The sequence below is a fragment of the Equus przewalskii genome, chromosome 1 (genome assembly GCF_037783145.1).
Source record: "Equus przewalskii isolate Varuska chromosome 1, EquPr2, whole genome shotgun sequence".
NCBI classification, from domain to species: Eukaryota; Metazoa; Chordata; class Mammalia; order Perissodactyla; family Equidae; genus Equus; species Equus przewalskii.
In genome coordinates, this window is record NC_091831.1 from 4,037,868 (window position 1) to 4,054,788 (window position 16,921).

General features: G+C 46.3%; 1 protein-coding gene across 8 annotated transcripts in view; it reads right to left on the minus strand.

Moving 5' to 3' along the window:
* The window catches only part of MGMT (O-6-methylguanine-DNA methyltransferase), a 301,256-nt gene that overhangs the window by 223,217 nt on the left and 61,118 nt on the right, over window positions 1-16,921 (minus strand). For all 8 annotated transcript variants that reach the window (XM_070564059.1, XM_070564009.1, XM_070564368.1 and 5 more), the window contains one exon: window positions 12,691-12,827. In XM_070564059.1, coding sequence (XP_070420160.1) covers window positions 12,691-12,827 — 137 coding nt within the window. The remainder of the gene's footprint in view (window positions 1-12,690; window positions 12,828-16,921) is intronic.

Here is a 16,921-nt window from a genome sequence, read left to right on the forward strand (position 1 = left end):
GCACAGCACAGCAGGGGTGCTAGGGAGTACTCCCCTAACTGTTCCCTCGAACGCCACGGCACCATGACCCCAGACGCCTCCTCCTGATGGTCACTGCACATGCCTGTCGGAGCCCCATCTCCCCTCCGACTCCTGAGAGCTGGAAGAGGGACTGGTGCCCCTTTGTTCCGCCCTGCCCCACCGCCCGGCCCCAGCATCCCACACAGCCCATAGCCACCCGGGAGCTGTGTGGAAGCCCAGGGCCCCGTGAAGGAGCAGCAGACAACAGGTGGCTCGCAGCACCACTGCGGGGAGAAAGGTGTCAGTCTCAAAATATTATTTTCAATAAAAGTTTTGTTTACCTAGAGAAGATTTAAACACACTGGAAACTTTGAAGGAAGTAAGTGCTCAGTTCTTTTTAATAAAAGCAGTGCTCAGTTATACAATAACTCTTCCTAACAGAGTCCTGAACTGGATAAAATAAAGATCAGAAAAAGCTAGCTATTTTTCCAGGTGATTTTTAGAAAGGAAAAACCACACTACTTGGGAAAGGCTAGTTTTGGGGTATCCGTAACAACTCAGAACAACAATTTCTTTATCCCTGTCTTAGAAACATGTATCGTTAGTGGAAGGAACATTAAAGAGGCAGAACAGAAATGTCGAGAATGCACGTACAATATACTGATGTGTACGTATATCTACACAAACACCCACATACATGGACTAGACACAAGCGCAATTTTCTATTTGAGAAATGAACGAACTAAATAATCAGCATACGCCAAAGTTTATATTTTCCTATGGTAATGGGTTGAGTCTTAAAATGTTTTTCCTCATAATTGCATCCTTCTAGAATTGTTTATATTCCATTTTTAGCTTGTCTAAACACCCTGGCAGAGAACTCCAGTTGGAATGTGCACATTCCGCACATGGAAGCTCCACCCCTGGGGACCGCACCAACACTCGGTCGGAGAGGGACAGCTCCCTGACACATCAGCTTCTTGAGAAACGGAAGAAATATCGCCTCCCAAAGCTGTGTTCTCAGCCCAGGAATTTTCCAGCCCAACGTGACCAACACAGGTTCTGTCTGAAGACATCTACAGAAGGCGCAGAATGCTGCTTCACCAGCTGGAGGTTTCAGCTGCTCATTCAGAAGCGTGAACGCTCCCCAGTGTCATGTGAAGGGAGCTAGAGAGCGAGAGCATTTTCTAAATGCTTCAACTGTGCTGGCCAGTGAGGGCAGGGAGGCCAACCTTCTGGAAGAAGGCATAGGAAAAGCATCTTTAAAAGTAATACCATGGATTCCATCAGGAACAATCACAGCAAGAAAACTCTAAGCCCTCAACACACGATACGCATTTGCATTCTGCAAACAGATGCCGAAAATTAAATGCCAGTCCAGAAGGACCAATGATCTTCCATGGAACCACTCTGTGATTCTGCAGGGGACTCAATATAGTATGTATGACCCTTTATTTAAAATATTTGTGTATACGCATGTGTATAGATCAGATCGAGAGAAACGGTGTCCGGGAGTGTCATGGAAATGCTTAGAGACACACACACTGGGGATCCTGGAGAAACACTGAGTGAACGAGAAGACTTGGTAAAAGAAGTGGGTAAAAACCCCCAAAGCAGTCAGCACAGATCAACACAAGGACGTGGCACGAAGACCCTGGAGCTCGTCTCTCAGCCGCTCTGGAGCTGCCACTATGAGTGTGGCCCAATCTGAAAGGAACCTGAAGAAGTTTCCTAAGCAGAAGAACACTGCAGAAACCCAAGTGAGCTGAACTGCATTTCTGGGGAGGACTTTCTCTCCCTCCTGTCCCACCCCAACCCCAACACAAAGCTCCAAGAACCAATCCAGAAGGCGGGACATTTGGCATGAACACGACTTGGTTTTGGTTCTCTGTGTCTGTGCTGGGACACCTCGGGTCACTAACGCAGGGTCCATCTGTGTTGTCTTTGGTTCATTTTGCTTCCAGATGTAGTCATTTCTGCTCCAGACATATGGTGAACACACACCATTCAGCTGGGCTCCCAGCATCAAAGCTACAAAAAACGTTAAGTGCAGCATGTTGGTCTCAACAAAGACCAGGGTGCCAAGGAATTCTCATTTCAGAGCCTGAAGAAAACTTGAAGTTAGTATTATACACCCCAGAGTCTGACACTGAGGGAGCAGATGCCCCAAAGCAATTTCAACACAACACCCAACCCCTCCATCCTCGAACACCCAACCCCTCCATCCTCGAACACCCAACCCCTCCATCCTCGGCCTCCTGGACTCCATTCTATCCCTGCTCTCTTCTCTTTGTTTTAATTCAATTTTTTTTGGTGCTTCCTCATGACTCACCTGTTCAACTATTCCTCCAGATCCTTCTTTTCTTCTCTTGGCCTTCTTGGCTTCTTGATACCCTATGCCTAGAGCTAGCACCACCAACTACCTGGTCAGTTACCCAGGCTGGGGCCCACATCATCATAACACACCTCCTTCTGCCATGCCTCCGCCATCCCGTCAGATGCCAGGTCCTACCGGTTCTGCTGCCAATGCCAAACGACTTCCCAGCTCGCTCAGTCCCATTCAGTTCTACCATGGTGCCCTGGGCTCAGTCCCACATCATCCCTTGTCTTGACCATTTCGACAATCCACACATGCTCATGCACACCCACAGCTGTTGAGGGACACAACACAACACTACATTTCACTGTCCACCCAGCCTGTCTCCTGTGCTCCATAGAGGTGGGGCTGTCACACTCATTTCTACATCGTCCTCAACGCGTGTGTCCAAGGCACAGTACTCACACATATTTAGAGAATGAGTGAAAAATAAGTGAATCTAACGTAATCCTAAATTTAGTCAATGTTTTTATCACAAAAAGACCCACTTCTATCACTTGATACAGCAACCGGAAATAAAAATTCTAGATGAATCTGACACAAGACAATGCTTCAGTTCAATTCAAAAATTAAACTCATTTAACCTTTAACTCAATTTAAATTCTGAACTGATCAGCATGCAAGAGCTATCCTGTACATCAATATCAAGGAGCTGATCTAATTACTGATACAATTTTAAAGGAAATAAATTTAACAAACCAAGTATATTTTGAAAGTTTACAGTTTAAATGACATTAACATTTTGAACACAAAAAATTGAAAATTATTCACTAGTAACAGTTTGAACACCAGAAAATATTCAAGATATATGAATAAAAAAGCATTCTGGAAATCAAAATCCAATGGCAAAATGAGAACTGTTTATCAGTGGACTTAGATCCCATTATTAGATACGGTTACAGTTATGGGTTAGACACCACTACTTAAATACCAACTTAGATGACGCCGTGTTTTCACAGGAGAGGGAGACGGTCGTGAGGAGCACAGCCAGTTCAGAGGAAAGCATCCAAAGAAGTGACTGAGTTGCAGCTACCAGCCTCCTTGAGTGACCTCAGCCTGTTTCCCTATAAAATAGGCACATCCTCTGACAAGCTTTCAACACCAGCACGTGCGTGTGGACATTCGGTAACTTTACGAGGGTGAGGTGTGAGGCAGATCACTGTGTCCTTATTCCCACAACACTAAGTTTTGAGCCTGAATACCCAAGTTAGACATGAACCAGGGAGCATTCTAAAGACATTCTCGTTCAGGTGCCCAGCACAAAAGCGACCCCACTTCTGGATCGCTAAACCCCAATCAGGATGTCCAGCGGCTCTCCTCAACTGTTGGGAGTCAAGACAAATCAGCAAGGAAAGAAAGGGAAGCTCCCGTACAAGCGGTGCTAGGGCTGCACCCAAGATCCAAACTGGCGAACCCTGGGCCGCGAAAGCAGAGCACACAAACCTAACCACTACACCACAGGGCTGGCCCCAGGACTGTGTCTTTAATGTACATGAAATTGCTTCATTTCATGTCTGGCCAATAGTAAATGCTCAATAAATTGTAGAGCTTGGTAGAAGTAACGGTGGTAGTAATGGTCAGATTGGTAATAATGTTTACAAGGCTTTATTCAGTGTATGATCACTGCCTTAAAATACTTCACAAATATTGTCGTGGGTGCAAATCAAAGCTAGCCGAGGCAACAGCACATCTCCCTCAAGTCCTCGTCCTGCGTCCCTGTAACCCGCCCCCGCCACCCTTCCCCATTGAGGGGCGGCACCCGAACAGCCCCTTCAGGGAGCCAGCCCACTCCTCGCCCAGGGCCAGCCGCGACAGGGCAGCGTGCTCCACAGGCGCCAGGCCCTTCCCGAGTCCCTGCTTACCCAACGGCCGGCTGACTGCCGGCAGCCCAGCCTCTTCTGGAAAAAGACTTGGGAAGAAAATAGAAACGGCCTCCAAGACAGTCCACCACTGTCATCAATTCCACTGTTTTTCCTTACTGGTGTTTATTTAGCCTCATTCCTCACACAATCTGAACAAGACTTAACCAATTTTCTAGACCACAACAAATTAAAAGCAAAAAAGCAGAATGGGGTGAGAACTGTGAGAGGCTGGCAAGAAGGCATGGTGACACCAGGGTGAAGACACAAAACTACAAAGCCAGCAGGGCGGCGCAAGAAGGACCCCGTCTGTGATCAGGCTGGTCCACAGCACGGCAGCAGAAATAGCGTGACTCCAGAGGCCGCGTGGAGGACAGCACTGTTGGCTGGGCCAATTCCACTGCAAACGGCCCCGGCAAGACCATAAACCCTGGACAGGGCTCTGCACTGGGCACAGCACAGACCCCGCGAGCCTCCAGTGGGGCCGAGGCACAGCAGGCCCTTTCGTGAGGGCGAAAGCCCTGCTTGGAGAATATAGGAGAGCCCAAGGATCTTAACCAGGATTGATTTCCCTTAAGCTCCAAGTAAACTCAGGACCTGGTTACAACTCGTGAGAGCCTAGACTCCGTGGGTGGCCCTGGGGGCACTTGTCCTCTGTGGAACTGCACATCATACAGTATGATCCTAGACTGAGCCAGGCTGGGCTGCGGTCTACGTCTCCTCCTTATAGAAAAAGGGAAAGGCTTTCTGTGGCAGCATACAGAAGACAGGAGAGCCATTCCTCTGGGAAAGTTGCCATCCCTTCAAAAGCAGGCATGATCAGAGGTGAGGTCCAATGCCTCCAGAAGCAAAGTTCTCGTCCAGAGCAGAGCATTTAAGTATTTTTATTTTAACACGCCACAGAGGCAAAAACATCCACCTTTCTCCGCTTGAAGTTAGTCAAACTACCTCCTTTACTCTCAAGTGCTCTTAGACTCCAAATGTCGGAAACTTCCAAAAAAAATTCTTTGACAGTTTGGCTCGTATTTTGAACCCACATATTTGTAGCTGTCACTCACTGTTCTTTTCTTCCTTCCAAGAGGATCCTGGCAGACTTAACCCTAAATGAACCAGCTTGCTTCTGACTCACGGACATAGGCATGCAAGTTTTGCCATTTCTATCTCACTGCACCACAGTAATAAAACTGAGAGAAATGAAACTTACATTACTTTTTCTTAGATGGGTCCAGAACATAAAGATTTTAAGTCTCAGTGACATCTGCTTAAAAACTGTGCAACTGCCTGCTATCACCCTCCTCCCTGACCCAGGTAATGGGGGATGAACCCAAGAAAGAGGCTCTTGAAGAAACCTGAAAGAAAAAGTCCAAAGAGGATAAAAGCTGGTGAAGCCAGGGATTGTGTATCTTCTAGATCAGAAACCACACAACAGCTTCACAACAAAACGCACACTGCACCTTTCTGTGGTTATGCCGCCCCACGCCGTGGGGAGAAGCACTGTGCACATCGGGCCAAGGGGGTTTTGTACCTGTACCTTTCTGCACGATCACGCAGGAACACAGCCATCCCACATCCCTGACAACTCAGTCTCCCATCGCACAACTGTTTCCACACCGTGAGTTCACCTGAAGGCATCTACGTCGCTGTAATTGACTAACATTCGAGGGCTGCAACCTTACAACCCTGCACTAACAACTCTGCAGGCCCCACACACAGCACTGTGGCCCCCGGGACCAGACCCTCACCATCACGGCTACAGAGAATTCTTCGTGAGAATCTGTAACTGAAGAGAAACAGCCTGGCTTCCTGTCTTGACTTTTTAGCCATCAACCTGAAAGACGAGGCACTGTCTTGCTTCTAAAGGACACCACGCTATAAATGTGTACGGCAAGTATACACACGGTTTGTGTTATCGATAACATAAGTCCTGAGAGTCACACCCCACGCACTGCTGATAATTTACCCCATGGCACCACGACCTGGGAGGTGAGGACCGTCAACGCCGACAGGCCTCATGGACTTGGAATTGAAGAGCCGAGCAGAGGCAAGAGCGAGGCATTCCAGGCTCACCAGCGCATTCAAGCACTTATTTTAAAAAACAGACGATTTCTATAAAGCCAAAGAGAGCTTGGCAAATTTTCCTCCCAGAAACATGCTTATTTGACTCAAGAGACCTCCTCAAGGAACCACTCTGTAAAATACAATAATTACTTTTTTAAGCACATACAACACAAATCATTATTTCAAGCCACCGAAGGAAAGCAATGAGACAACAGAACTTGCTGCAGGTGAAATGCTACCGAGAGGGTTCGGGATGCCATTTTTACTGCGAGTGTGTCTTCAAGTGTTTATCCTTAACAACAGTTTCTTCTCTTCCTTGAAACATCAATTATAATAAAGTAAGTGCTGCAAGTATCTGTATTAAAATTTCCCAATCTGCCAGAAAGAATTAATTTATGAATTTCCCAGGAAGGTTTTCATGACATGCAGACCCTCAGGAACTCTCTCAAACTGCCAAGCGTCATATGGACCCACACAGAGGTCTTACCAGGTGGGAGTGCAGGTGGCAGGCACAGGCCAGCGCAGGGGTCAACATTCCCAAGCAGGCCCTGGACGTCCTCATGTTCTCTTGATGGTCCACTTAGTTACTGAAAATACTTAAAGACTAACAGGGAAAAAGCAAAGGCAGGCAGAAACCATCAGTGACTGTTCATTCAAACTGATAAAGCCAACGTGACGTCACGAGTCCGACTTCCCTCCACAAAGACCTCAAAGTATCTTCCCTTTCCCAATGGAGTGATGACTCTGGCACATTTGAAGGGTGAAAACTGACAGTGTGTCCAATGCGGTGGACAATCCCCCTTCCACGATACAGCATGGAGGCCCTGCAGTAAGATTCTCTCATGTCCAGAGGGTCCAGGCCCGTGCCTGTCAACCTGTCGACAGGAGGCCCTGTCCAGCCGCCAGCCATCCAAGTCCCCAGAGGAGGGCAAGGCCTAACCTATGTGCTCTCACCCAGCCTCAACAGCAGAGCTCAGGGGGCAAGATGCCAGGAGGCAGAAATGCAAACAGCGCAAATAAGGCCCCACCACTAGGGCACCACACATCCCTATAAAGTAGCAAACAGCTGACGTGCATTTTAAAGTTTGCAGAATGCAAAAAGTTTTACAAGGGTTTAGTTTGGTTGGACTATATAAACTTTTTCAGTATTCATTCCTGTATTTTTCTAAAAATGTTTACATGGAAAAAATGAAAGGACAAAAAACAAAGGTAAATCTTTGATAAGTGAAAGACAAGGCATGTCCAATTTCCTCTGGCAACCTAGATCCACAAGTTCTACTACTATTTTCATAATGTCAGTATGACCTAGGGTTGTACAGTCCATTTTCCAAGTAATCAAATACAATCAACTTAACGGAACACTAAACAAGTCCCAAAATAACATTAGAAAAACAAACACATTCCACAGCCCTTCTCATTAGATTTTAGACATTGCAGGGAATAATGAGCTTTAAGCTCTGCAGCCACATGAAAAGGTGTGGGGAGAAATCAGGCAAGCTCCTGCAAAAGCAAGCCAATTACTCCTGAAAATGACAGTTGTTAATGGAAACTTAATATTGGCAGGAAGTTATAAAATTGAGACTATTATACCACTTTCCAAAGTGATATTCTTCACTGGAATATTTTTAAGAAAGGAAAGGTGAGTAATGTAACTTGTACAAAAAAGAAACCAGTGATCACTATGAAGCCATCTATCTACGCAAACGGACTAAGGCGGCGACAGGAATCACACTTCATATAGAGTGCACATGGAACGTCACCGAGGGCAGACACCAGGGGCCAACTTCCAGTTTATCTGCTGAGGAAAGTACCATGGCTTTAGGGGAAATAAAGCTCCTGGGAGCCACAGTGCTCAAGGAGGGTGACGGGCTGGCCTGGCGGCGCAGCAGTTAAGTTTGCACGTTCCACTTCAGCAGCCCGGGGTCTGCCAGTTCCGATCCCAGGTGTGGACCTACACACCACTTATCCAGCCATGCTGTGGCAGGTGTCCCACATATCAAGTAGAGGAAGATGGGCACGGATATTAGCTCAGGGCCAGTCTTCCTCAGCAAAAAGAAGAGGTTTGGCAGCATATGTTAGCTCAGGGCTAATCTTCCTCAAAGAAAAAAAAGGAGGTGGTTGACAACAGGGCAACAGGGGCTCAGAGCCTTTAGGATGCTCTGCTCAAAATCCCCTCTGCCACTGTCCATCAGCATAGCCAAAGGACACAGCCTTGAAGGGCACAAATGGCTGCACTTGCACAAAGCCACATCAGGAGAGCGATCCCCTCGAGGTGGGCGAGCACAGCCCCTAATCATATTAGACAAAAGGCACTCTACTCAGAAGCCTTTCTAGACAAAAAACATCAAAGGTGACTTTATCCACAACGTGAGGCAGAAGTCATATTAATCCCACAGTGACTCTTTTGGAAAATAGAAAAGAGAACACTTCCAAACTCACTTCATGTAGTCAGACGAACCCAAATGCCAAAACCTGACAAAGACATTACAAAAAAATTATAGATTATCAGCCCTCATGAACTTGAACACAGAAATCCTAAACAAAATAGCAAATTTAAACCAGTAATATGTAAAAAGAAAAAAAAAAGTGGATCATGAGTTAAGTGATGGAGTCCAGCATGTCAAGATTGGTTTAAAATCTTAAAGTTAACTTGTTTCACCACATTTAAAGAAAAATACGATTGCTGAGACACGTACAAAAATCATTTGACAAAACTCAACAGACGGAGGAGGCACTCTCAGCCTGAGAAAGGACAGCTGTGAAACCCAAGACAGGTAGCATCACCGACTCGAGAGATAGTGGAAACTTCCCCAGAGCCGGAACAAGGGAAAGAGGGCCATTGTCACGGTTTTTATTCAACATCATACTGGAGGTTCCAGTCAGTGCAGTAAGAAGAAAAAGAGAAATCAAAAGCACAAAGATCAGAAAGAAGCAAAGCGTCTTTAGTCGCAGATATGATTTTCTATCCAGAAAACCTAAGGAATCTGCAAGACAATCCCCACAACTAATAAGTGAATTTAGTAGATATTGCCATCTACTAAAGATAAGATCAACATACAAAAATGAACTGTTACATACCAGCAGCACTTATTTAAAAGTAAAAAAAAAGTTTTAAACTGATTTAGAATACCATCAAAATATTCTGAAATCAGATTTACAAAAGATGTGCAAGATCTCTCTGCTGGAAGCTACGAGACACTGCTGAGAAAAATTAAAGAAACCTAGACAAATGCAGAGATCGAACACAGTCAGAACCTGGAAAAGTCAATACTAAAAAGACATCAACCCTCTCAAAACTGATACAGAGAGTCAATGAACTCCCAATCAAAATCCCAATAAACATTTTTATAGAAACTGACACCTGGATTATAAAAGTAACACGGAAAATTAAAAGCCCTAGAAGCCAAAACAATTTTTGAATTTAAAAAAAAACCAAAAAGATGGAAGACTCATATTACCTTAATTCAAGACTTATCCTAAAGGTACATAATCAAGTCAGCATGGTTCTAGCATAGAACAGATGGCTATCACTGGAACAAAACAGTCTCCAGACATACGACCCACACAGGTCAATCTGACAAAGGCACCAAGATGACTTGATGGAGAAAGGAATTTTTTTCCCCCCAAATGATGCTGAAATAAGTAACTGGAAAAAACTGATCACCTCACGAGGTAATTCAAGATGATCGATCATACGTCTAAACAGCTAAACAAAAAAGGCTAAAGTTATGAAGCTTTTAAAAGAATTTACGGGAAAATCTGTGAAATTACAGTAGGCAAATATTTCTTAAAGACACAAAAAATGGTAAACATAAGAAAACATTAAGTAAGACTTCCTCAAAAGAACTTCTACTCATTAAAAGACACTATTAGAAAAATAAAACACCAGACTGCAACTATGCGAAAATACTCACAATACATACATCTGATAAATGACTTGTAACCAGAACCATAAACTGATGATAAAACACAAGAGGACACCAATGAAAATTTGGCTGGAGACTTCTCAGAATGAACTGGTCAACAAGGAATGGTCATAGAAATGGTCAACAAGACGTCCAAAATAAGTTATCAGGGAAGTGCAAACAAATCACAGGGAGAAACACTTCACACCTACACAATGGCTAAAACCGTAAAAACTAACACCCCAAGTATTGGTGAGAGGGCAGAGCAACTGCAACTCTCATAAGTTGCTGGTAGAAATGTAAAATCGTTCAACTTTGGGAAAAGTTTGGGCAATTTCTTATAAAGTTAAACACACATTTGCCATGCAATCCAGCAATTCCACACTTAGAAATTTACTCAAGAGAAATGAAAACATATGCCCACAAAGAGGCTTGAACACGAAGATTCACAGTAATTGTACTCATAGTAGCCAAAAACTGGACGACTCCAATGTCCACCAACAGCAGAATGGAGAAACAAACTGTGCCGTATTCACATAATAAACTGCTCAACACCAAGAATGAACTACTTACTGATACCCAGAGCATGGGCAAGCCTCAAAAACTCTGGTGAACAGAAAAATCCAATACAAAAAGAGTGGATGCTGTAAGCCTCCATTTATATAAAATTCAAGAACAAGCAAAATTAATCCATCATGATAGAAATCAGAACAGGATGCCAAGAGGGAGTGGAGGTTGACTAAAAGGGAGCCCAAGGGAACTTTCTGGAGTGTTCTGTATCTTGGTTTGGGTCGGTGGTTATACGATTGTACATATATGTCAAAACTCATTGTACACTTAAAATCTGAACTTCACTGTAATTTTTACCTTAATTTAAGGGATAAAATAAAAACTGTTAATTCTGAGAATTCATACAGGTAATTTTTATGCTATTCTGTAACTTTTAAATGCCCCTCCCCAAAATTAAACATATACACATAAAAATAAAGACTACTGGTTGCCCCTCAAAATCCATTTCCAAATTCTTCCCCATACACAGAATCCCTAATTCTAGCCAATACATGACAACCTACCACACCTTCCAGCTAGGGGTGGCCATATGACAGTTCTAGCCAAGGAGATGAAAGAGAAAATGTTAGACGCTGCTTCTGGAAAGGGAGGCGGTGTTCCCTCCACCTGTTGCTTGGAAGGGGAGCGTGGCAGCTCCGGCCCCGAGGTCTGGCCTGCAGCACAGGACCAGCGCCATGGCCTGGGGATGCAGAGGGGAAAGCCAGAAGGCGGCCACATTTCCATGGGCATTTAACTAAACATCTCTTATGATGCTTTTCTTTCCCTGTTTCTCCCCCAAAGTCACTTTTTTTAAACAAAAAAAAAATTCAACACATAATTTCTGTGATTTATTGTGCAACGGAACATGCTAAAAGACAAAATGACATTTTACCCTATAAATTATTTGGTGCCTGTGATTTCTGAACACTACAGCCAGATGGTTCTCATAGAACTAGAGAAGACTGTATTCATATAGTTCAAAGGTTTGCTTATTTTTTGGCCTTAAAAAAGACTATTGATTGTAACATGCAGCTCTACAGGAAAAATCTCGACAGTGGAGGCAAAAACTGGTATTTATTACTACACTTGTGCTCATTATGGCTGTCTCTGACAGGGGTCCATTAAAATCAATTTTTATGTTTCTTATGTATTTTCTTTATCCAATGTTCTTGGCATTGTGTTTATTAGCCAGTTAAGATGAACACTGTGCATAGGAGTGGGGTTTTTTTCTCTTCTGTCAGAAATAACGAGAACTGCAGTTTTAATACAACTACTCACAATCGATGACTGGAGGAAACTAAATGCTACATTTCAGAACAAAACATTGAGGAGTGCTTTAAAGTTTTTATGTTTTTACAATTAGAGAAATATAATGGAGATTGTTCAAACAGAGAGAAACTGAGTCCTGTTAGAATTGGCAATGCCCTAACGTCATGCTAAACACACACCAACGGTCCGACAACATCTCTAAGAGGGCCGAGGAGCTCCTGATTAAGCAGTTCCAGGACTTTAGTACGAAACTCACCTGACAGACTTCGAGGAACACTGAAGGCTGGTCCCAACTTAAAAATCAAGACTAAGCAAGCACTTCCCTCTCACTAAATTTCCAGAGAGATTCCCACCTCAAATTTCTTGAATCAAAATGTACACTGCTCAGGATCAATTACTCTGTACATGAATACATTAATGAAACGTCTTGGAGCTGCCAACCAAAGGTTATGCCCCTGTGGTTAATAGGAGGTGGGGGATTCTTGGGCAGCAAGCACAGAGGCTGACAAGTGGAAGAGTCATGGCGCAATCATTTTAGAGATGCTAACTTCTGTGAGTGGCAACGGACGGCTGCGTGTTACCCTGTGATCAGTGGAAAACAAGCAGTAACCATATCAGCTCTTGCTGTTGTTTTGCACAAACATGGTGTAAGGTATCAAGGACTCTCACTCACTCAGTGTCGGCGCCCTTCCTGCCGTGCAGCTTTATCCCGTGCAGGCCCTGCTCACAACCAGAGAGCTCGATCTTCCCCAAAGGGCTGTCCATCATTTTGTATTTCATGTCACAGACTTTGTCCATTCTCCCAGGTACCTAGAGAGAAACAATTTGTAAAGCAAATAAGAAAGTATATGCAAAAGTTTGGTCACTTTTAAAGCGACAGCAGCCTTTTTTTTCGTTTGTTTCATTTTTAAAGGCAAGAGAAGCACCAGTTATTTAAGACATAAAAGACCTTCCAAAGTTTTTCCCCCATTTTTGGAATTTAATCATATAATGTGTCATTTTTACGCTCTAGCTACTCTGAAGACAGAATATTAGCATAATTACCTAGAGCACAGTACACTCTCCTTTTACTTCCTTAAGTTACTACCTCCCTACACTTCTCATTTGTCTTTAACCAATGCATAGTTGAAGGAAGCTGAAATAAGAGCTCCTTTTAAACAGTACCTAAAACTAAGCTAACCTTGCTTTAATAAAATAAAACAATTACGAGACAACTTTCTCAATGAAAACTGAAGACAAGCCACTTGCTATTTTGAATAGAGTATACTTAAAAATAAAGGATTATGAGGGGCCAGTCCCCTGGCCTACTGTTCAAGTTCAGTGCACTCCACTTCAGCGGCCTGGGTTCAGTCCCAGACGCGGACCTACACCACTTGTCAGTGGCCACGCTGTGGCAGCATCCCACATACAGAACAGAGGAAGATTGGCACAGATGTTAGCTCAGGGAAACTCTTCCTCAAGCAAAAAGGAGGAAGACTGGCAACAGATGTTAGCTCAGGGCGAATATTCCTCAGGAAAAAAACCCAAAAAATAAATAAAGCATTATGAAATAAACTACAGAAGTGGAGTGAGGTTCAACCCACACTCACACAACGGCACCTGTGTGTGCAGGGGGTCAGAGCAGCTTATGCATGTTGGAATAAAACTCTCATGCTTTGGAAAGCATACATATTTTATCTATATTCAGAGAAATGAACAAATGCTATCCTGTGATGTATCTTCCATGTTAATTTTGATAGATATTAACTCTGGTCAACATAGCAAAAGCAAAGAAACAACAGATGCACTAAGAGCCGTGAGGAGCCAGGAACGGGGTCCAGGCAAACCGACATTTTATAAAACTCCCTCTGACTCGGAGGAGGCAAGAAGACGGAAAATTGAGAGAGGGTTGTGCGTGCGACTACCTGAAGCAGAACAAGCCCTTCGAGATGCTCTCCTCCTCTCCCAGGGACTCCTTCTGGGGGCCCGCCGCAATTGAGAAGCGCCCCCTCCCTGACCTCACCCACCTCCTTTCCGGGAGTTCCACCTCCACCTACAACCACCGACTGCGACAGCAGGCACCTTCCCGTGCGAGATGGCCCTCCAAGCTCCTGACTCCAAAGGGCTCCTGCGTCCTAGGGGCACCTCAAACCGACTTGTCCCAACTATAATCCACGTTACCTCCTACATGTAGCGTTTCAGCGAACAGCACTACCATCCATCATGGCTCTTCCCCAGGAAGTCTCCTTGCCCGGCACCACCCTCGCCTGCGCCCTCACACACCGGCAGTGCACTAAGCGCTGGCTCTGATCCGTCTCAGTTCGCACTGCCACCCGCTCTTCCCAGAGACCCTCATCACCTCCCCCCTACCAGGAAGGACTCCCTCAGGGCCCTCCTTACAGCTGGGCTCTTCCCACGCCAAACTCCCCGCACCCAAACAAGACATCAACTGCTCACTGCACCAAGGGCTGCAGCAGTCAGCCCACCGCCTGCTGCTGTAAATAAAGTTTTACTGGGACGCAGCCATGCTCATTTGCTTGCATACCGGCTGTGGCTGCCTTCAGGCTCCAATGGCAGAGTTGATTAGCTGTGACAGGGACAACATGGCCCTGAAACACTTACCATGTGGCCCTCTACAGAAAAGGTCTCCCAGCCCTTCAAGGTCCACGTGCTCACATCCTTCCTACTTCAACCCCGAGTCCCTGGGCGCCCCTTGCATGCAGCACAGCTTCGAGTCTCTAGAACCTGACACCATGGTCCCCTCAATTGGACTGTCGTCATCTCCCGGCCTGTCCAGCCTGCACCATGGTGTCTGCTTCACTGTGACGCCTCAACACACCCACCATCGCCCCTGCCCCAGGTTCTCTTCCCTCCTCTGTGCCGTCCCCTGCTCCTACCACCACACACGGATTCCCTCCATCTTCCCCACAGCCACAGGAGAAAGGAACATTTACATCCCCAAGGAATATTCCTGAACCACACAGTGCGGAGGCCTCACTCCCAAGACTCCATTGTAAGCCCCCAGGCTCCAGAGCCGCCCCGTTCAACGTCTCCTCTTCTGTGCACACTGACAGGGGTCTGAAACGATTCCTCTGCAGTTCCCAGTGAGTGCACACGAGATTTTGCTGGGAAACCTGATCAGATGTTCACCTGACATCAGAGACGCCCTCCAATATATTACACTCCTTCAACATCCCACTCTCCAAGGCTCCCCACTGCCTGAGGGACAAAAACCCACAGAGTCTTCCCATCCCCTCCGCTTCACCGTGTGGGGGCAGGGATCACACTAGGCAGAGGGGGCACAGAGTGGCCCCCACCCATAGCCTGTCACTTGGAGAAAGTATCTAAACTCTGAGCCACAAGTGCTTCCATCTGGAGGTACATGATACCCCAATCGCAGGGTCAGCACAAGGATTAGCGAGAAAGTTCCAGGAAGGACGTGGGATCATGGTTATCCCTGCCACAATCGATTTTTTAACTATATACCCTTGGCCCTTAATCTTGTCATCCAGAATGCTCTGCTCTCCTCCCCAAAATTTTATCCAACAGCATAAAATCTTGACCATCCTTCAAGAGCGGATGGCCACCCCTTCTCCCAGCTCCAGGGGCCTTCCCTCATTTCTTAGAGCCAGAACCAACTGCTGTCCCCTAGCCCTCACGTCTGTGGACACTTCCCACCACACCGAGCTGCTGGCAGATGCTGGGGCAGGGAAACTGCTGCCACGAGCCAGGGTCCCACTGAGGGCAGGTGTATCACACACATAAAGGGCCTATCAATTGGATGAGTGAACTGGATGATCAGCGCGCCCACCATCCAGGCTAAGAGTCCAGCACAGCATGTCCCAAAGTGTGTTGCAGAAGACTCCTCGGAGAAGGGCCTGGGGACACAGTGAGAAGCCTGGATGCCCTCCACCCTCCAGGAAACCCACCCTGCACGTTAGCATGTGAAGGGCTCCAAGCAGTCTTATAGCAGAAGCCAGCTTACGTCTGTTTGCCTCACTCTCACAAACATGTTCACCGGGACCTGTGGCTCCTACCTAGCCCCTGCTCAGAAGCACTAGCCTCTGACAGGCTGAAGGCTGTTTCTCAGCATGTCCAAGCTCATACCTCAGACCTGGAGCAGGAGATGCCACGAGCCACCGTCTCAGGAAGGACTCCTAATGGAAGCATCAGAAACTGATACAGGCCAATCGAAGCACAAAATCAATTTACTGAAAAGCTGTTCCATAACTCAGAGAACTTCTGGGAAGCCTGGAGAAGCAGACTCAGAAAACCATAGGAACCAAGACTGGCCACAGTCCAACCACGGCCAAAATGGAAACTCAGGAAGCATCGGTGGGGACAACCAGGGACTGCAGGCATACAGGAACATTGATGCCACTGCTGCCCCTGGAAACAGGATGTTACAGCCACTGTCAATTCCCTGCTGCCCAGCCTCCGTGTCACTTGCCCCAACTCAAGGCCCAGGCAGGAGCCCAGAGCTGGCGCTGGGGCCAGGCTAGTGTGTGCTCTGCCAAGCAGCAGAGGAGGGCTTTGATCATACCAGCCCCCGCAAGAGGGCGTGGGCACAGCACCGCTGCAGAAATTCAGACTGGCACGCACCCCAACCAGGAGGACTGAACATTAGATGTCCACTCCTCTACCCCGGCCTCAATTTTCTCGTCAATAAAACAGGAATAATAAGACCGACTACCAAACTCACCACGCTGTTCTGGGAGCCCAAGTGGAGAATACAGGGAAAGCCGAGAATGGTCAGGGTGGCCAGGCGCTCCTGGGGAGAGGCCCTCCGTCCTGCACAGGACACACCCAACCCTCAGCCCTACTCCAAGGAACAGTGGGGGGCACTTCCAAGTGTGCAGAGGAGGGGTCAGGGGTAGGGCGATGGAGGTGGCTGAGGGCACAGGGGCACAAGGGTCTGCCTCTCA